Consider the following 21175-nt stretch of genomic DNA (forward strand, 5'->3'; position numbering starts at 1 on the left):
GAGGTGGAGGTTGCAGTGATCCGAGATTGTGCCACTGCACTCCAGCCTGGGTGACAGAGCAAGGCTCTGTCTCAAAAAAAAAAAAAAAAAAAAAAAAAATATATATATATATATATATATATATATATATATATGTATATATATATGAGATTAGGACATCTGTGGTCTCCAAATATCTGAAAAGCTTCATTCCAAAGACCTATTCGAGTCATTCTGGAAGGCCCCTGGGACCTGGAATTCACAGGCAGAGGTGGGAGGGAGAGGGTTTTCATTATGTCAGTGGAAAATCTCATTCATTCATTCATTCATTCAATATTTACTGAGCACCTACTATGTGTTTGTTACTGGGACTGTCACTTAAGATAGAACAAGACAGTTATGACTCCTGCCCTAGGGGGGCAGGCCACAGGCCAGAGGGGGATAACTAACAACAGGAGAGCCAACAATGAAAACCATTTTTAGTGTGGTAATGGCAGTAGACACAGGGAAGGAACTGTGGCAATAAGGAAGGACATGGAGCCAGAGCTGGGACTGACGAGGATGATTTCTCGGAGAAAGTGCTACTCGGTGGGGGCCTGGGTATGAGTAAGGCTTGGACAGCTGAGGGTGGGAGAAGAGTCCGGGAGAATATTCCAGGTGGGGAGGGTCAGCAGATGAAAGCACAGGGGATGAGCAAGGGCCTTGCACAGGCAGAGCATGGCTGTTTTCAGGTGATGCTGTGAGTATTCTGGTGCAGGTGGGTGGTCCATTGGTAGGGATGCAGTGAGAAGGGGCAGGGGGTGTCTGGTATGGAGGCTCAGTTCAGATGACCGGAATAAACTATATTTGTTATCCTTTGACCTGAACTTCCAGGAGTCAGGTATGTTGTATATTTTCTAGTGTCCAAGAAGGAGGCTCCTGGTGAGGGCTCATTTGCATGTACCAGGTGGATAATCTGCAGAAGATTTCTGTATTTCTAAGATCCTTAAAAGGGCCAACAAGATAAGGCTCTACCCCTTGGCCTTACCCTCAGCTGGTTTACTCTAGCCACACTGGAGCTATCCTCTTCAGGATACAGGCAGGGCCTTTTGCACATGCTAGAGCTTTAGCACAGAGGCTTTTCCCCTCACTCCATGCCTGGGAAATTCCTACCTACTCTTCATTCAGTTCTCAGTTCAAATGTCATTTTCTCAGAGATGCCTTAACCTATAACATATATTCCATATTATCTCCACCCTACATTTTTCCCAAAGCACCCATCACAATTTCTTTTTTTTTTTTTTCTTTGAGAAAGAGTCTCACTCTGTCACTCAGGCTGGAGTGCAGTGGTGCCATCTTGGCTCACTGCAACCTCTGTCTAGCACGTTCAAGTGATTCTATTGTCTCAGCCTCCCAAGTAGCTGGGATTATAGGCGCGCGGCACCACGCCTGGCTAAGTTTTGTATTTTTAGTAGAGATGGGGTTTCGCCATGTTGGCTAGGCTGGTCTTGAACTCCTGACCTCAGGTGATCCACGCCCCTGGACCTCCCAAAGTGCTGGGATTACAGGCATGAGCCACCGTACCTGACCCACAATTTCTATATATTGTTTGTACATTTATTTGATTATTATTTGCTTCTCCTGCTAAGGTGTAAGAGCTAAAGACATAAGCTCCATTAGGGTCTTTCCACTTTTCCACATCATCATCCAAAACAGAAGCCAGCCAAAATTAATGTTTGCTTGGGGAATACATTATTTAATGTGTTTGCAGAGGCTTGCCCTTCTAATTATGTGTTATTTAAGCTAATATTAAATTTATCCCAAGTTCTGTCTGCACAAGTGCTGCTCACCATGTAAGGTGAAAACTTTTGTTCACTAATGTACACTCAGTGCCTAGCATAGTGCCAAGAACACAGGAGGTGTTTGAAATATAAAATATTAGTCACGTGAAGAATGAATGCATTGTAGCAGGAAGGAGCTGTGAAAATTCAGGCTTTCATAATGACTTGTGTGTGTTAACAGACCTGTTTGAGTGGGCTCCACGCAGAACTGAGTTCATGTGTGTGTGTTCACACGCACATAGGCACGCCCATCCCCCCACCTCACTTCTCTGTCACGGTGATTTGCCACATAAGTAAAAGTAACACATGTCAACACATAATTGCAATGTCATATTAATTATATGGGAGCCAAAACAAAATTACCGACTCCCACTTCTTCTTGGAATACTAATAACACTAATACTAATATCACGATGGAAGATTATCTTGGAAGCAATTTTTCTTTTGTTCTGCTACCTACACATGTAGCTGTTTCTTGCTTCTGCAATCTCTATGTAAATCATAATCAGGAAGAAATATCCTAGAGCATGGTTATATGCTTTCCTTTACAAAGAGAATCATCCTGCACAAAATCCATTTTAGGAAAGAGTAGAAGTTTTAAATCTTAATAGAAGGGGTTGATTTTAGCTCTCTCTTCCAAAAGCCTAGAAAAAAGGCTTGTTGGGGTGGGAGGCAACAGTGCCTCAAGAGATCCTCAGGGCCAGGAGTTTTGCCTTATGATTAGGCTTTGGAGGGTTGGAGGATGTAGAATATATCTGGGATATTTGTATTTTAACCTTGTATCTCTTTCTTTTTGGGTATGGCACCTCTTTTCTCTAGGGCTTCCCTGTCTAGGTACTTTTACTGAGATGTCTATTGTAAGATACAGGTATGGTCATGTGACCTGTGCCTGCCTGGCTCATCACAGATCCCCATCTCCCTGACCAGTGATTGGCCCAGGAATGTGAACTCCCTCTGCCAGGTCAATCTTTCTTCCATGAGATATTTTATGAAAAATAGAAATGCTGGGGGAGATCCCTTCCTTTTTCCTCCGGGTTCACTTAGCTGGGATGATATAAGCCTGGAGCCAACTTTGGCTAAGTCTGCCTGACCACCTCCCTCCCCTGCAATGTGAAGAGGACATTAGTCTACTGTAGGAGAAAATTAGGTCAACTGCTGAGAGAGAAACCCTGCCATGGGATGGAAGGGGGCTTTGAGAAAGAGAAAGAGACAGACGTTCATGTGATATGGGTTGGCTGTGTCCCCACCCAAATCTTGATTTGAATTGTATCTCCCAGAATTCCCATGTAATGGGAGGGATCCAGGAGGAGGTAATTGAATCCTGGGGGCCGATCTTTCCTGTGGTATTCTACTGATAGTGAATAAGTGTCACGAGATCTGATGGGTTTATCAGGTGATTATCAGGAGTTTCCACTTTTGCTTCTTCTCATTTTCTCTTGATGCTGTCACGTAAGAAGTGCCTTTCGCCTCCCGCCATGATTCTGAGGCTTCCCCAGCCATGTGGAGCTGTAAGTCCAATTAAACCTCTTTTTCTTCCCAGTCTTGGGTACGTCTTTATCAGCAGCATGAAAACAGACTAATACACCATTTAATGACATCTTGGAGTCTCTAAGGCCAGCTTCTCCCTTGTGGTGGCCCTGTTAGGTGAGACAGCACCTACCCTTTTAAGTTAGTCTGAGTGCACTTCCTGTCTCTTGCAGTGGAAGGATTCCAGACAGACATACGGGCAATGTATTTGTGAATTTATACCCACTTTGGTAGGGGAGCATTTACACATTAAGAAGAAGCCTATAGAAGGCACAGTTATCACATCTTTCTTTGTCACCTGTTGTCTGAGTACCCACCACATGGCACTTGTCACCAGGGATACTGGGGCGACCTGGTCCCTACACTTATGGAGCTTACAGATGCCATGATGTAACTTCCTTTTTTTTTTTTTTTTTGAGATGGAGTCTCGCTCTGTTGCCAGACTGGAGTGCAGTGGCACGATCTGGGCTCATGGCAACCTCCGACTCCCTGGTTCAAGTGGTTCTCCTGCCTCAGCCTCCCCAGTAGCTGGGATTATAGGCATGCGCCACCACGCCCAGCTAATTTTTGTAGTTTCAGTAGAGATGAGGTTTCACCATTGTGTTCAGGAGGGTCTCGATCTCTTGACCTCGTGATCTGCCTGCCTTGGCCTCCCAAAGTGCTGGGATTACAGGTGTGAGACACCACGTCTGGCCTGCTTCATGGTTTTGCAAGGCCAGAGTGAGTGAAGAAGGGAGTGGAAGACAACGCAGGCAGGACGGGGAGGAGTCTTTCAAAGGAGATATTTGAGGAGGTCTTGGGAGGCATAATGAAAATCTTCCCTGCACTGAGTTTGGGCAGGAATGAAGGGACTAATACTCTATTACAAAGCTTTTGGTGAAAGAATGTGGTCCTGGACTATCCATCCGCCATCATCTTACATTTCCCCAGGCTGTAAGGAAGAACCACTGATATTTTCCTCCACTAAGAGATGCCTCCATCTGGAGGACTGTGGGAAGAAATGATACCTAGGTGGGCTGGCATTTCACTGGGCACTGTTCTGTCATGATGGCTTCACTGAGATTTTTGGTCTTCTCTAAACTCCAGGAATGTTCAGAGCCTTGGGCCCTCAGACCCCTCAGCTGACCAGGCTCCCAGGAGCTTGCTGGTCCCAGGGAAGGTCAGGCCATTTGCTTCATGCATGATACCCACGCATTCTCCCCAAATTCCCTGCTGTTCACATGGGGAGCAGTGATTACATGGTGCTGGTTAAATGGCTGCATTTCAAAGTTCACTTAGTTTCTTCCCCATTCCAAGAGGCAGGGCTGGGGCCACCAGAATCTTACATCTCTGGCTTGGGTTTCAGCTCCCAGCCACTCTCCTTTACATAGTCCTCAGAGCGTGGATGGCCACCCAGCCTTCCTGGTCTCCATGACCATGGGGAGAGCCTGTCAAAAGGTGAGCATGACACAGCAACCCTGCTAGTTGCCCAATCCTCGTGTGCTAGACAGCTCTCAAATCTCTTCCCCTACCTTCTTTCTTTCCTCACTGCTAGTGATTTAGTTTCTTGCTTGGACCCTCCTTACTGTCCCTTTCCTCCTGTCTATCTTGTCCCCTCCTCACCTGTCTTCCTCCATACCTGAGGAAGTCAGAGAGTTTTTTTTTTTTTTTTTTTTTGGAGACAGGGTCTTGCTCTGTTGCCCAGACTGGAGTACATTACAGGGCATGATCATAACTCACTGCAGCCTCAAACTTCTGTGCTCAAGCAGTCCTCCTGCCTTGGCCTCCTGATTAGCTGGGACTACAGGCATGCACCACCATGACAGGGTCTCCCTATGTTGCCCAGGCTGGTCTCCAACTCCTGGGCTCAAGGGATCCTCCTGCCTTGGACTCCCAAAGTGCTAGGATTACAGGCATGAGCTACTGTGCAGGGCCATGGTCAGCTATTTAATTTTTTTTTTTTTTTTTGGATGGACAGGGTTTTGCTATGTTGCCTAGGCTGGTCTTGAACTCCTAGGCTAAAATGATCCTCCCGCTTTGGCCTCCCCAAGTGTTGGGAAAACAGGCATGAGCCACTGTGCCCAGGCTGGAGACAGCTTTCTAAAGCTACACATCCTAGCACATCACTCTGCTAATGAAGTCCAGGTAGGGCTCCCCATTGCCCTCAGGATAAATGTTAGCCTGGCACCATGTTCCCTTCCATGTGCAGTCTCTGGCTGCATCTTACTTTTCTACCCCACTCTCTAACACATCCACTGCCACACTGAATTAGTTTTCTGAAATGCCATTCCCTTTTTGGCCTCTTGGCCTTTCCTTAGGTGATATTCTCTGTCCTGTCACCTCTGTTCCATATCTCTGCCTGGCTGATTCTTACTCTTCAGAACTGATTCCAGATCCTCTGTGAAGCCCTTCCTGATCCCTTGTCAAACGGGAGACCTGATCACTCTGCTACGTGCTTACCAAGTCTTTGTTCATCATCTTCTTCTCAGGCGTTCAGAAAAGACAACATTTTCCAGGCTTCCCTGCAGTTCAGTTGAGGTCCCCTGACAGTGTTCTCACCAGGGTGGGGGGAAGTGAGGCCTGCCACGTCCAGGCTGGCTCACTAAGCTCTCGTGAATCACCCAAGCTCTCTTCCCTTGCTGCAGCAACTGCACAGGCCCTGTGCTTAATGGCAGGATCGCAAGGCAGAGCAACTGGAGCGAGTCCTCATTAAGAAGAGCTGCCTGATGCATTTGGACCACAATGTGTTAAACCCATGAGATTTCAGGGTTAATTTATTACCCAGCCATGACCTATCCTCTTCCAGTGGATACAATTAAGTATCCCTTTCCTTGTGCTTTTGGCCTGTATTATAGCTTACATCACACTTACTAATACTGCCTTCTCCATGAGACTGTTAGCTACTCGGTGGCACTCAATTTTCTTTACCTCTCTAGAGTCTACTCGTTCTGTGATACTGAATGTAGTGTTGGCACCTAGAAAATATCTTTTGAATAAATGAGGACTTTCATGCCCTCATTTGACAGTGGAGCAGCGATGAAAAGACACGGCAAGACTAAGATAGGGAGAGAGGAGCCCATCTTGCCGTTGGTGAGACAGCCTGCTAGCCTAATGGGGCCAATGGGTACCTTTGGCTTAGGGGCTGCAAACTCCCTGCCATGGACTCACGAAACATCTGATGAAATGACCACTCCCCAGTTCCCTCAATCCACATCACACCCAACCTTTCCTTTATACCTTCTTCCAATTGCTCTCCTGCAATTTCCAGAAGTTGCTTTTATTTCATTCACTAAGCAGTTTATGAACTGAATTAAAATAAATGAGATGCAAATAAATTCCAGGCTTTCTCCCTCATTTTCAAATTACATTTTCAGTCCACTCAACCTGTTATAATCTCATAGTGATTTTCATTTAAGAGAGCTAAATGGATATGTGATTGTTGTTACAGGAACTAACACCAGACAATTAAATGTTGAGGTGTTGATAGATAAAGCTGTGTTTTGATTTGCATAAACACGATGCCAGCAAATCTAACCCTGGCAGAAATTCAGTTATAAGACTTGTGTGCCTAACTTGGGCTAATTACCACAAGTACCATTATTAAGAGTTTTAATATTCGGAGTTGGGATTATAGCCACTTTATTTTAGGGCCACATTTATCTTTATTTTGAAAACTTAGTCAAAATGCATAACTGATTTATCAGAGAAAAGGCACGATTACTACTTATAATCAACTTCTACAGTGCAGCATATCAAAAATCAATTACACAGCCCTGAAATCCAGTCATTAAGGATTTAACTACTAATCTCATTCCATTTTTGTCTTTAGGAAGATACTGCAGTTTGCAACTTTGCAGATACCAGCAGAGGAAGAAAAACATGAGAGACTGCTGATAACCTAATGTGGAGACTTAAACTTCAGCCAGACAAAGGCGGAATCTTAATATGGAGGGGCCTGGCTCTGCAGGGAGGTCAGCTGGGCTGGCTGGATTTCAATCCAGTTACACAGCAAAGGTTACGACCCAAGCTTTGCCGATGCTGAGCCTTCTATTCTCAGGGATTCCAAAGCAATTGATAAACTTCTTGTTCCATTGTTTACTGACTTCCTAGTGCTTGTCTTGTTCTGCAGTTATTTTTATTTATGAGTTTACTTATTATCTGCCCCTCTCTCCCATCTCCCCTCAACCTGAACATAAGGTGCAGGAAGTTAGGGCCTTTGCTTTATATGCCATTAGGTGCATAGCACAGTGCCTGGCTCATAGTAGGTGCTCAATAAATATGTGCTGAATTTGATGAAGATTGGGATCCCTAGTATTCATTCCCCCTCCCCAGGGAAGGGGTTAGCATGATGGTAGGAACTGTTCCCTCTTGGTGACAGATAAGTGACTGGAGCAGAATCCACTCCTGTCGAGATGATCTGGATGACCACGGATAAGCAGGAAGATGTGTGACATACTGGCAAATGAGTCAGACAGAAAGAGAGACCTGGGGTCGAGTCCTGGCATTGCCCTTTCTAGCCATTGTGTCCTTGGACAGGTAATTTAGCTTCCCTGAGTCTGTGTTTTCTCATCTGAAAAATGGAGGTAGTAATAATTATCCTCATGGAGCTACTGAAAAACTTAAAATAAGATAATACAAGCAAAGCATTTCACATAGGGTTTACAGTATAATAATGCTCAATTAATGTTATATATTGGTTTTAAAAAGATGTCATGTGGGGCAAGTTGCCTGGTCTGGGAAAACTAAGGTTGGCTAAAACTCCCCACTGAGGTTCAGTTGTTATTTCCTCTTGGGAAATCTTCCCTGAACCTCTCAAGTGGAGTGACATCCCCTCTGGGATCCCATCAGGCCCTGCATGTACCTCTGTCTTTTCACTTAACCTGTGATCATCCTGTGTCTGCATATTTTATCAGACTCTCGATTCCTTGAGTGCAAAGAACATACTTTAAAAGTTGTGTTCTTCCAGTACTTAGCAAATTACTTGGCACATAGTAGGCACGAACACCGGTTCATTGGTTGAATTGGCCAGACAGTGAAAATTGAGGAAAGAGACAGCAAGTGTGAAAAGAAGACCAAAGCCGTCTCTAGTCACAGCATAATGTAAATCCCCATAGCAGGAAATGGCCGACTTTTTCAGTCCTAGGAAATGGAGAATGTTTTCCCCAAGGTATGAGTCCCAAAGGGAAATGGATTCCATTTTCTGAGCGAAGAGCTTGCCTTTTCCAGGGAATAAAGGAGTATTAGAGGCTTTGAAGCTGGGAATCTTTCTCAGCTCTGTGAGGAAAGGGTGTATCCCCTCCCACTCTGTGGTAACAGATTGGGTGGAACCACTTACCCGGAGCTTCCTGCCAAAGATGGTGACTTTGCCTTTAATCTGTTCCTTTCTTAGGCGCCACTCAATGGAGTTTAAGCCATTCTCCATAGGCAGGGAGATGTTGCAGCGTCCAATGGTGGGGGTGATGGTGCCTGCTAGGACATGGGGCTCGCTGTGGAAGCTGACACCCATCCCATTAGCATACATCACCCGCAGGGTACCGTTATTACAGAGCTGGTAGCTGTTCCGCACTTGATCTGGAAGAATGTAAGTGGGGGTGGGGATAGGGAAATAAATTATCCACTCTATTAGTCAGAAGAGAATAGAACCCCTATTTTTTTTTATATAGGTTTCCATGGTACTTTGCAGTCATCAGTCTAAGGCTGCCTTCAATTAGCATACATACCATGTGAAGGTAAGCAGCAGAGATACTACCAATCCACGTAAAGAAAAACATAATATGTGGCACTCCAGAAATAATTATGCCGTGATGTTTCTTTTACTCACTGAAGACTATTAATAGCACGTTTAAACATTTAAAGATGTCTATTGCCTACACAATTTGTGTCAATCAAATTCCTAAACCTTAACATATATATTTTAGCTTATACCAAAAAAAAAAAAAAAGAAAAAATAGAAAGGCAAATGACTTCAATTTTTTCCCCCTTTGCCTGCCATCTAACCCAAGGCTGCTGGTCTAGTCACAGGTCAGATCCACTGTAAATCAAAGCCCAGGATTCTTCAAGAAAACAGAGAGAAGAATCAACCTTCCCCATCCTCATGCTTTTACTGCTGACTGCATCTGATACCACCTCCACTCGAGAACTCTGAAGAGACTCAAACACATGAGGGAGATGGAGCCAGTGGGTGCCAATAATGTGTTTATCTTCCCCAGTGGAAACTACACGAGTCAATCAGACTTCTGACCTTTTCCTTTATCGAAAAGTTACAGGAAGGAAATGTGAGTCAGAGACTCCTTTTACAGATACACTGCTTCCTGGTTGTCTGGGCAAAGGAGCTGGCCTGGGCTGGCCTCTGAGATGTCAGCTTTTGGGGCAGTGAGCAAGTGTGTACCTGTCGCTCCTGCAACTCCAGCCGTCATGCAGAAGGACAGAATCTACATCATTAATTATTTGGCAGAGCAGAAATAGAGTCATTGAAACAGGCTCTGCTGTGGGATAATAGTCCAGAAATGTCACCATTTATCTACAGAGAGGACACTTTTATCCTCTGACAACAGGCTAGCCCACCGACATTATATCTTAATTAAAAGAAAAATTAATCGGCACAATTCATTTTCTTGCCAGCCCCAGTGCTTGCCCTGGACTGCAAAACATGTCTAATAGCAAGAGTAACCACAGGGTGGTCAGAGACCTTTGAGATCCCAGTCTTGGAGAGAGAATGTTAAACAGCTCCAGTCCCAGGGCAACCAACTCATCAAACAAACGCTTAAAAAAGAGAATCAGGATGGAACAAGAAAATATGAAATCTAGTGGTGGGCCAGGAGAATGAATGGTCTTTGAGACGATAACTATGTGTTTCGGGTTGGTGGGTAGAGGTGGTGATGGAAGGGTAAGAGGTAGGGAGAGAGTATGTGGGGGGTGGCGGGGAAGGACATTTTCAGATAACTATGTAGACAGTTCAAATATCCAGATATTTGGTTGGGTGTAGATGACATTCTGCTGTATCTTATTAAGTCATTTTCTACTAGATAGACCTCTTATAGAGTTAGTTTGCTGTGGACACTTGAATAAAACAGAAAGCTGAGGGGTACGCTGGATCTCTGGAAGTCATCCCAGGCTGGGTAACTCACACATTGGGCTTGGCTGGGTTCTGGGTCTGTGGGTGAGTTTGGGAGTAGGTTGGTATGGGTGGAGGCTCACCTTGTACCACTGTGTAGGAGGCCTCTACTGAAGACAGGTTGGTGATGACAGTGACATCATCATCACGGTTGGAGTTCTCAATGTCAATGGTAATAGATTTCTCCATTTCCCGGTGCAGACTGGTTACCACCCCCGTGGGGCGCGTCACATTGGTCAGGCGGCCTTCGTGGTCATAGCTGGGGGGAGATAAACACTGGTTAGCAGCAGTCATTGGGGCTGAAAGTGTTCCCAAGACTCACAGGGCCAGAGAAAGAGAGAGCTGGAAAAGTGGGTTGGCTGGGTGGCGCATCTCCCTGAGGCCCCTTGTCACAGTCAAAACCCCATTATGCCCTGAGAAACAGCGGTGATGCTTTCTTCTACCCGCTGATATAACTGACTTCAGATCCTGGAAAACATTTCATTCACCTGGTCTCAGACTTCCTCTAGTTAAAGAGAACAGCCACTTGTGAGCTTCTCTTGCTTTTCTTTTTCTTTTCTTTCCTTGAGATGGAGTCTCACTCTGTCCCAGGCTGGAGTGCAGTGGTGCGATCTCCGCTCTTTGCAACCTCCACCTCCCGGGTTCAAGCAATTCTCCTGCCTCAGCGTCCCAGGTAGCTGGGATTACAGGCATGCACCACTATGCCCGGCTAATTTTTGTATTTTTTTGTAGAGATGAGGTTTTGTCATGTTGGCCAGACTGGTCTCGAACTCCTGACCTCAGGTGATCCACCTGCCTTGGCCTCCCAAAGTGCTGGGATTATAGGCATGAGTCACACACCCAGCCTTCTCTTGTTTTTAATTTAGGTGTTCTACAAAGCCACCAAATTAACATTCCCAAAATATCAGTTTCACCATGTTAGTTCTCTGCTGAACAAACCACACTCTTTTCCCATTGGTTGCTCAATCAAATAAAAATCTGGCTATTTGAGACCTTCCATGCCCCGAGTCTTCTACTAGGGTCCAACCTTATCTCCCTCATCACCTTCTAGGCCTCTGGACAGTCAGCCTGTGCCAAATGCCACCTGCACATGTTAGCTCAGCATGGAAGGCCTGGCTACACGAAACCTGTTCTTTGGTCCCCAAACCACCATGGCTCCACTTCCCATGCAGCCTTCTTAGACAATTTCCCAATGACCATTAGTTAGCACCCAAGTCTAGGGACACCAGTGATCGTGCCCTACCGCCTGCAAATGGCCTGACATTGGGGCCTCCTTCTTTATGTGTGTGTGTCATCTGTCCTCTTTCCTTACACTGTGGAGTTTTCTCCCTGCATCACCTCTAGCAAGAAGCCTGGTTCTAGTTGGGACAGCCCTTTCCGCACTTTGGAAGATCCACTGTACTCTGAGAGCTGGGCCCTTCTCACATCTCAGACAGGAAAGCAGGCTTGTTTCCAGGTCTGCATGTAGAGGCCTTTGGGCTCTCCCAGATGAGTTTTGTTACTGGAGGAGGAAGGGGAGGAAGAAGGCGGAGCTCTGAAGACATTTTGTTTGGAGGGTGAAAAAGAAGGAAAAGTGGCCCGACCCCTGGGGGTTACTCCCTTTGGACTGGGGAGAGGGAAAAAGCTGGCAGGTTCTGAGGGATGGGAACTGGAGCTTGTGCAGCACATGGGGATGGGGGGTCCTCAGAGAAGCATCCCTGTAGGGACGGCCTGTGAGCAGTGGAAAGGACCGCTGTGGCCTGTTTGACGTTTTCGCTTAGGGCTTAGGATGACAACATCAAAGACAGAGAGCACTCAGGAAATGTTTTTGGAATAAAGAATTGCAGACCTGGCTCAGGCTTTCAGGGATCTGAGAAACTTTGCTTCTGGGAAGAACTGGAAGCAGTGAAGCTCTGCAGAAGTTTGAAAGCTGAGAGTGCAATCACATGAAGCTGGACACCGGGCTGTATAAAGGTGTTGGGGGAGAGAGGAGGGAGATCTTGGAGCAGGAATCTCTGTGAGCTCAGAATCCACCCCTATCACTTGCCCAGGGCCCCAGGCAGGGGGTGTCACAGACAATGCACTCCCTGGAAAGCCCTGGTGTTGTAACCAGGGATGGGGACTCAGGTCTGCTAAATCGACAGGGCTCCTCTGTGTTTTCCTACCTGCTAAAGAAATCACTTCTCAGGCAGGGGGACAAAGGTGCTATTTACAATAGTGACTAATTAGAACAACCTAGATGTTCCTTTATGGGAGATTCATTAAATAACTGATGATCAATCCATAAAGTGGAAACCTACGAAGCCATCAAGATTGACAACATGGGTTTCTATTTATTGGCATAGACAAATCTACACATGTTGAGTGGAAGAGTGGGGTACAAAATATACTCCCCTGACAGTAGGTTTTCTTTCAGGGAGGGGTAAAAAGTATCAGTATCTATATGGAGCAGAAATTCTCTGAAAATATAGACATTTAAATGTTAATGGTGGTTTTGCTGTGTGGAATTTTGACTAATCTTCATTTTCTTCTTTGCATTTTCTCATAATTTAGAAATTACTTATAATCAGCCGGACGTGGTGGCTTGTGCCTGTAATCAATCCCAGCACTTTGGGAGGCTGAGGTGGGTGGATCACGAGGTGAGGAGACTGAGACCATCTTGGCCAACATGGTGAAACCCTGTCTCTACTAAAAATACAAAAATTAGCTGGGCGTGGTGGCACGCGCCTATAGTCCCAGCACTCAGGAGGCTGAGGCAGGAGAATCGCTTGAACCCGGGAGGCAGAGGTTGCAGTGAGCTGAGACTGCACCACTGCACTCCAGCCTGGTGACAGAGCAAGACTGTCTCAAAAAAAGAAAAAAAAAAGAAATTATTTGTAATCAATACTTTCATGTTTAATAAGTAGAAACAAAAGGTATTTAAAATCAGAAAACAAAGCAATTCCAAGTATTTGGGTACGGAGTGTCTAGTGCGGTACTCAGGAACAGACAGTTTCTCCTCCTGCTGACAAGTACATTCTCTGGGACCAGGTCAAGGATTTTAATTCCAATCCACTGTAGTTTGGGGACACTTACAATGCACAGGCTTGCTGAGTTTCCTTATGAGAGAAGTAGTAGGAACTGGAGTTTCTACTTTCGGGAACAGAGCTTTAGGGTAGGGACTAGAATCTCATGGACCAAAGGGAGAAAACCAGATTTTTCTTTAAGAAGATTTGGCTGCCTCCAGCTCTACTTACTTCCCCCAAGGAGCGTCTTCAGATGTAGGTCTTTTTGCAAATGACTGCATGTAGGAGTGAAGCGCTGTAAGTTCCAGCAATGGGATCTCAATGCCAACCCAATGGAACTGGCCCAGCTTGGCTGGAGTGGGGCTGGAGGCTGCCTTTGAATTATGTAGTCAATAAATATTCATCAAGCGCCTGTGATGTGTCAAACACAGTTCAAGGCACTGGATATATTGCACTCATGCTAGCTGAAGAGGGCAAAACTAAACCAAGGTAGAAAATAGCATGTCAGATGGTGAGTAATAGGTGCTAGGGACTGCAATAAAGAAGGGAGAGAGTGGAGAAAGAGAGAGTATAGCGAGTAGAAAGTGTAATTTTAAGGACAGTACTGTTCTTTTCAGGAATACAGACGGACCTTCCCTAGTCTGGGAACTTAGCAGGCATGATAGTGTTTCCAAAGAGCATTCCGTATCAGCTCCATTTCTGCCTAACTCTTCACTTCCCAGGACAAAGACGAGAGAGAAAGGCAATTTTTAAAGGGGCCCATTCCAGCCTTCATGAGTTGCATGGCAGCTTATTCTGTAAAATCACTCTTGAACCCCACACCATGGGAAGTCAACTTCCATCTTTTCCTTTGATCTGACATTACCCCTTCCCCAGTTGCTGGATTGGGAGAAGCTGAACATGACTAAAGAGGCTCTTTATCATTTCTCTCTTCTGGAGGACCTCTCTTCAAGGGCGATGTGTTTTTCTGCCCCATTGAGCCCCAAGTTTGCTATGGCAGACTCTGCTCCTGCAGGGGATGGGAGACCAGCAGGCAGCACTGGGAGGTGGGAAGAGAGCAGGAGAAATGCAAAGTGAGGTATTAAAAAGACCTAATGTGCAAGCTGCATTCTTTAATTCTGCTTTTCCAAAATAAGTCTCTATCTGTCTGACTCTTGTAACCACTATACAGTTAGTTGAGTGAAACCTGAAGGGTAGGAAGGAGACAGAGGTGTGCTTAATAATTCCTCTAAAATCCCATTAGCCTATACTCTGAGTTAAACTTCTATATGACAAGTGCTTTGCTAATTTCTAAAAACGTATTATCTCAGTGGATTAGCACAGGGCTCCTGTTAATCTGCATTTTTATCCCCATGTGACAGATGAGACATTGAAGCTCAGAGAGGTTAAATAATGTGTCCAACGTCAATCAGTAAGTATACGGCAGAGAAAGGCTCCTCACCCCTGTCATCCTGATGCTAAGACCCAGGAGCTTTCTGGTATAAGATGCTGCCTTTTGGGAAAGACTGAAAACCTGAGTTTCCTCAAGGATGTAACTAGATCAGGATACTTCTTCTATCAAGACCCAATGGCCTACATCTGGGGAAATCTTAATTCCAAGGTTGGGCGTCCTGGAAGTTTCTGGAACTGGCTGATCATAAAATGGGTCCAGGAAGTTATTTTTTCCTACCTCTCTCTCTCTCTCCTGCCTCCAGAGTCATTGATGGGATGGCCTTATTGAGTTACATCTTCCCAAAAATTCCGGAACAGTTCCCATGTGGAGTCTGAAGGTGGAGTTACAAATTCTATTCATAGCCCTGCTTTATGACGCTGGTGTGCAATACAAAGAAAGCTGGGCTTGGAGATCTGGATTCCAGTTCTGCTTCACTACTGACTCCCTGTGTGGTCTCAGGGGAGTCACTTTAATTCTCTGAGCCTCAGTTTCTTTAGCCATAAAATGGGGATAATCAAATCCATATTTAGACAGTCATTGTGACAACAGAGTAGACAAATGGCTTCTCTACCTCATGTTCTATGCAGAAAAAAAGATATGGCCACTCTTCCCACCTACAGGGGGATTTGTTACCTGCCCCCATGACAGAGTGGGAAGAGAGGAATCCCCCTAAGGAAGCTCTCATTGAAGGACAAATCGTATTCTTTCTTTCTTTTTTGTTTTTTGGAGACAGAGTGTCCCTCTGTCACCCAGGCTGGAGTGCAGCTGCGTGATCTCAACTCACTGCAAACTCCACCTCCTGAATTCAAGTGATTTTCGTGCCTTTGCCTCCTGAGTAGCTGAGCCTACAGGTGTACACCACCATACCTGGCTAACTTTTGTATTTTCAGTAGAGATGAGGTTTTTCCATGTTGGCCAGGCTGGTCTCAAACTGCTGGCCTCCAGTGATCCTCCTGCCTTGGCCTCCCAAAGTGCAGAGATTACAGGCATGAGGCATCGCTCCTGACCAGGACAGCCTGTTTTCTCGCAGCCTCACAGCCTCTGTATGGTTTTCTTCATCACGCTTTCTCTAAAGTTTTGGCTAAGGCTATGCAGTGTTGGTCTTGACCGCACTCCCCTGACAGGAGGTGAAGTTGTGTCTGATTTTTAAATTGGCTGTGCGTCTGCCAATTGGCTGATGATGTGCCAAAAGTGCCATCGAACAAAAAGAACTCACCATCTTTTTAGGTAGAAAAGAAAACCTTATATGTTTGAACCCCACAATGGAGAATTTGTGGTCACTGGATTTATCAACATTCTGAAAAAAAAGGGCAGCTTATCAAATTAAGATAAAAAATCATTCAGTTTCAATGTAACTTCTGAACATTTTAAAACACATTTATGAATCATGCCTATGTTTTCATTATTAGAGTTCAGACTTGTGGATGCACTTGAGTCCAAGCTTCTTTATGGCAGTCTCTAAACCAGGCCCAGTTCAGGCTGGCCTCCCTGAGAATGATGTTTTTTCCCCTCTTTCAGGAGAGCCAACAAATTGTTTCTGAAATGCATTAGGTCTTCGGGTGAAACTGTCAGAAAGAGGTTTCCTCAGAAGAGGAAAATCCCGGAGGTGTTTGGGTGAGTGTATAGCTTCGATCTAACTCGGTGTGAGAGCCAAGGACGGCACTCAAATGGTACCCTCGAGGGCAGAATCACTAGCTGGTGAAGTCTGATCAAACCCCCAGTGTCCCGAAGGTATTAAGATGCTTCAGAAGTCTGAGAAAGAGTTGCCCAAAGAAGAAAGTCAGAACCAGGGAAAGCAATTCTTCTGCAATGCAGCAAATATCCAGCAGGTGGCAACAGCTTCCTTTTACATTCTCCCAAGACCATTGGCATACAAACAGGAAGTAAACATTGCTGGATTTAGGAATGATCAACAATGAGGTTTTCTGTTCTCCTGTTGTCCCCTATTTTTCTCTGTGCCAACTCTCCCTAACTTACTACATTATCTTGCTAGCAGCGGCATTCAGACAAAAAGCAAGGAAGGACTCCAAGTACGTAGGGGTTAACACACTCCTTCATCACCTAGGAGAGCCAGATATTTATAAATTCTGCTCCAGTATAAGCCAGCCATTGGGAGAATCATGCCTAGTAACTTCCTCCAACCAGCATCCCACCATTAGTACCTATAGCAGCAGGCACTTTGACCAAGAACTGCCTGCAGGAACTAGGAAAAACAGCTTTTTGCAAAACTAGCGTCAGGACTATTAAGTATGAGATAATTGTTAGGGGAAATATGACCAGCTCTCGCATCTTTTAATATACCTAACGCTTTATCTGTATCGATCTGCTGCTGCTAAGGAGGAAATTCAGAGTTTATCTACTGTCTGTTCAATCAAGTGTGTTGCTGGACCTATTGGCAAATTACAGGAGCCCCACTGGGATCTTGCCTTTTAGGTTCTAATTTCCGCACCCATGGCAAACATGAATAATCAGCAAAGTTAATCAACGCTTTACCTCCTAGGTGCTGTGCATGTCCAATATCCTGAAATTTGAACGGCAAGCAGGCAACAGGAATTCCCAACTCTAGTAGGGAGGATGCTCAATATCAGAGACCCAAAAGAGCAAATCATTTTAGAGTCAGGGAGAGGGGACATGAATATCTTGAGGCCATAAGACATCATTAAAGTTAGAAAGACAACATGACAAAGCAATTTAAAAAGCTACACGAACGACCAGTCCTGATGCCAGCTAGAACAAGGGAAGGGCTCTTCAGAGATGCTTTACAAACCCACTTACTCATAGAAAGTCGTCCATCCTGTTTCATCGCTCTTGGTGGCCAGGAGCCCAGTGTTCCCATCATAGGTCATAAGGCCAAGCTCCAGGTTCTGTGTGGACACGACTTTGAGGCCTCCATTGGTGCCCACGGTGAGGGTGATGATCTGATTGTCAGGCATGAGCAGGTGACGGGGCATGCCACTGCTGTCCCGACGGATCTTCAGGGAATTCCCATTATTGTCAATCAATTCAGTGACATCATTGTCAGCACTATATGTGAAATTGTACAAGTACTCCCCTGTCACTAGGCTTACAGTGTATTGGTGGATGCCATCAGCATTGAAGACATATAACTCCTGCTCTCCGGGGGATGCAGCCTCATACTGGTTGAAGGCATTAAGAACGGGCTTGTTCTTGCTGACCGCCCTGATCCGAATATTTCCAAGGTCTGCAATGTAGATGGTACCATCTGGAGCTACAGCTAAGGATGATGGGGAATTCAAGATGGCATCAGTCGCATAGGCATCATCTCCTGAATAGCAGTTGCAGTTGACATCGTTTTTGCAGTCGCAGTCTGAGGCTGCCCCAGCTAAAAGGCAGATCTCCCCGTTGGTTGTTACCTGGCGTAGACGGTTAATCTTCTTCTCATCTGTCTCAGTGATATAGAGGACCCCAGTGTGAGAAATGGCAATGGCGCTGGCTGACTCCAGGGCAGAGTGAATGGCTAGTTTGCTGAGTGAGTAGTCAATACCAGGAACCTGGCAGTGCATGGGGCGTCCTGCAATGATGCTGACTTGGTGGTTCTCGGTAATTCGAAGGATGACATTGTTCTCTAGAACATACAAGGAGTTATCCATGGGATTGACGGCAAGGTCTGTTGGCCACTCCAGACGAACCTGTGGATGATATGGTATCAGATTAAAGAACAGCTTTGAATATGTCCAACGTTTAACTGTAGGGCACTTACTGGTTTTATGTATCTAGGAAAAAAGACAGCTTTTTAATAACACACTGTAATAGAAATGCTCTTCATTGAACCAGCTGCTCATTGCCCATGATGAGTGGGTGTGATGGAGAAGAAGAGATAATGTAACATATATTTCCTACCATGTTACCTGCCATGACCAGAACAGGCCATCAGCTCTACCTATGATGCTGCTTCTCAGCTCCAGATGGTTGGACCAGCATCAGAGCTGTCATATATGGTTGCACAGGTAGTTCACTACAAAAGAGACCATGCCATCCAGCGCATACTCTGCTCTCCAAGCAGATGCCTATGGAAGCTATGTTCATTTGGAGGTGGCACCTGTACCTAATTCACAAAAAGGAGCCATGTGGCTTGGAAGGTGGCTCTGATCAAAGGGGAGCCAAAGTGCAGGCTCGCCAGCAAACTACAACTTGAGTATCTGCGTTAAAAAATAAACTGAACCAAACACATCTTTCCTCTGTGGAATTTGAAATAAAAATCTCAGTAGCAAGTTGTCTGCGGTGGAACTTGAGCTGAAATTTATGAGGTTGGCCAAGGGTTGAAAAGGCCGTTGTAGAAAGGCTGAACGTATATTCCAGGCTGTCTGAGAACAAATGCTGTACATTTGAGTGAGCCTCTGTTGTCTGCCTCTGTAAGAGCCCAAACTAAACACACACTTTGGGTGATATTGTAGAGGGCTCTGCTTTAGTTACTACTGCACAAAGTAAAGGTTTATATAGTGAGGATGCAATCATTTCAGATTAACAGGGAAGTTCTGATTGACATATAACACTGTACAGTACATTCTCAAACCTGCAATAATGATGGAGAAGGGAGGTAATTACACAGCAACTTCTACCCTGTAATCTGCCACGGCTGGAGTATGTCACTGGCTCCACTTTTCTTAACAGAATTTTCCCTCTCTTTTACTCTCTCTCTCTCTCATACCTATCTGACATTTTCCATTCCATCTTACTGTTCAGCTCATCTCAGGCTTTCTCCAAACAACCCCATGATCTGTATCTGTATCTTCCCTTCCTATTCCACTTCCAAACCAATCAGGATGCAGGTAAGAAGCTCAGGCCAAGAGGCAGGTGTTGTTTAGTGAAGAGAAGTAAGAAAGAGTCTCACCTGGGCTACATCCATGCTGGAATCACAGCTCAGCGGCCGGACAGCAGTGAGGTCATTGGAGCCCAGCAGGGTGGAGATGATTCCATTCTGGTCGACCTTCCGGATCATGGTGGCATCAACAAAGTACATGAGCCCGTTCTTGTCTACTGCAATACCTGAGCAAGACAAGCAGTGTGGATTTATCTCTTGGAAAGAGGTAGGATTGTGGGGTAGAGGTGGGAGATGAGATGCCTTGCTGAGCACTCTGTGCTTAGACCAGAGACCCTACTGGAACTGATTAGTACCCTCAGAGCAGTGGTTCTCAGCCTTCTAAGGCAAGATCCTTTCTCATGGGCACTGTGCTGGGATTTGTATAGTTCCTAGGGTGCTGGCTATATCACCACCCTCTTCCCTGCAACTGATGAAAGCATGCTTCTTGGACTGTAAATGAACCAAGGCTGCAAATGAATGAAGCAGGAAATAACTCTGCATCTGCTCTCTTTAGAAAAGAAGTTATTTCTGAAGTTCATTACCCTAAACATTATTAGTAGTAAGTTACTTAAATATACTTCACAACTGATTGCAGCAGTAAGGTTGAGAAACTATGATTCTTGTAGTTACAAACTCCTAATTCAAGGTGTATGCTTCAGGAAGTATTCCCAGTTAAGCCTGACGCCAATCAGCACTTCAATGCCCCAGGGGGCCACTGCGGCCTAGCATTCCCCTGTTGCAGCAGGGCTGGAAAGGCACAGATATGGCTTCTATTTATTTTGTGTCTTTGCCCCAGTGCCCAAGTACAAGGCTTTGCCTCCTTAATCCATGCTGCCCTGCTGCTTTCACAGTAGCTAAAAATGCTAACAGGAGTTAGACTCTCAGATGATTGCTCCTTAATGTTAAGTAATTTTAGTCCTTTTCAAATAGAGACCCATGGGTTCCCAGAACTTCTCCATCCTGGACTCCTGGAAATTATACCCATTCTTAATTACTACCATTTATTGGGCATTACAACATGTGAGGCAGTGCACTTTGGACTTCATACACATTTTCTGTCTATCACGAAAGTCTGGGCGTGGCCAGAGGCCCCCAGCTGGGCTTTGTTTTGTCTCCAGCCCACACAGCTGGCACTCTGGCTCATGGAGCCAGGATTTCCTCTGATTTTCTGTGACTGGCAGCCGTCAGAAATCTCCAGGCACAATCCCCTTCACTTTCCATTTGGAGCCTATGTGCATGATAAAGTTTACTTCAAATAAATAAATAACTAAGGTTTTCTTTTTCTTTTTTTTCTTGAGACGGAGTCTTGCTCAGTTGCCCAGGCTGGAGTGCAGTGGCGTGATCTCGGCTCACTGCAAGCTCTGCCTCCCGGGTGTATGACATTCTCCTGCCTCAGCCTCCCGAGTAGCTGGGACTACAGGCGCCCGCCACCACACCTGGCTAATTTTTTTGTACTTTTTAGTAGAGACGGGGTTTCCCTGTGTTAGCCTGGATGGTCTCGATTTCCTGACCTCATGA

The 21175-nt window shown here is 45.4% G+C and overlaps 1 protein-coding gene across 6 annotated transcripts in view; it reads right to left on the minus strand.

The window, feature by feature from the left end:
- The window catches only part of TENM2 (teneurin transmembrane protein 2), a 1303382-nt gene that overhangs the window by 25719 nt on the left and 1256488 nt on the right, over nucleotides 1–21175 (minus strand). For all 6 annotated transcript variants that reach the window (XM_050794625.1, XM_050794624.1, XM_050794626.1 and 3 more), the window contains 4 exons: nucleotides 19688–19842; nucleotides 17611–18485; nucleotides 10503–10678; nucleotides 8641–8876 (listed from right to left, as the gene is read on the minus strand). In XM_050794625.1, the coding sequence (XP_050650582.1) occupies nucleotides 8641–8876; nucleotides 10503–10678; nucleotides 17611–18485; nucleotides 19688–19842 (1442 nt within the window). The remainder of the gene's footprint in view (nucleotides 1–8640; nucleotides 8877–10502; nucleotides 10679–17610; nucleotides 18486–19687; nucleotides 19843–21175) is intronic.

This window comes from Macaca thibetana, chromosome 6 (genome assembly GCF_024542745.1).
Source record: "Macaca thibetana thibetana isolate TM-01 chromosome 6, ASM2454274v1, whole genome shotgun sequence".
Classification (NCBI taxonomy): Eukaryota; Metazoa; Chordata; class Mammalia; order Primates; family Cercopithecidae; genus Macaca; species Macaca thibetana.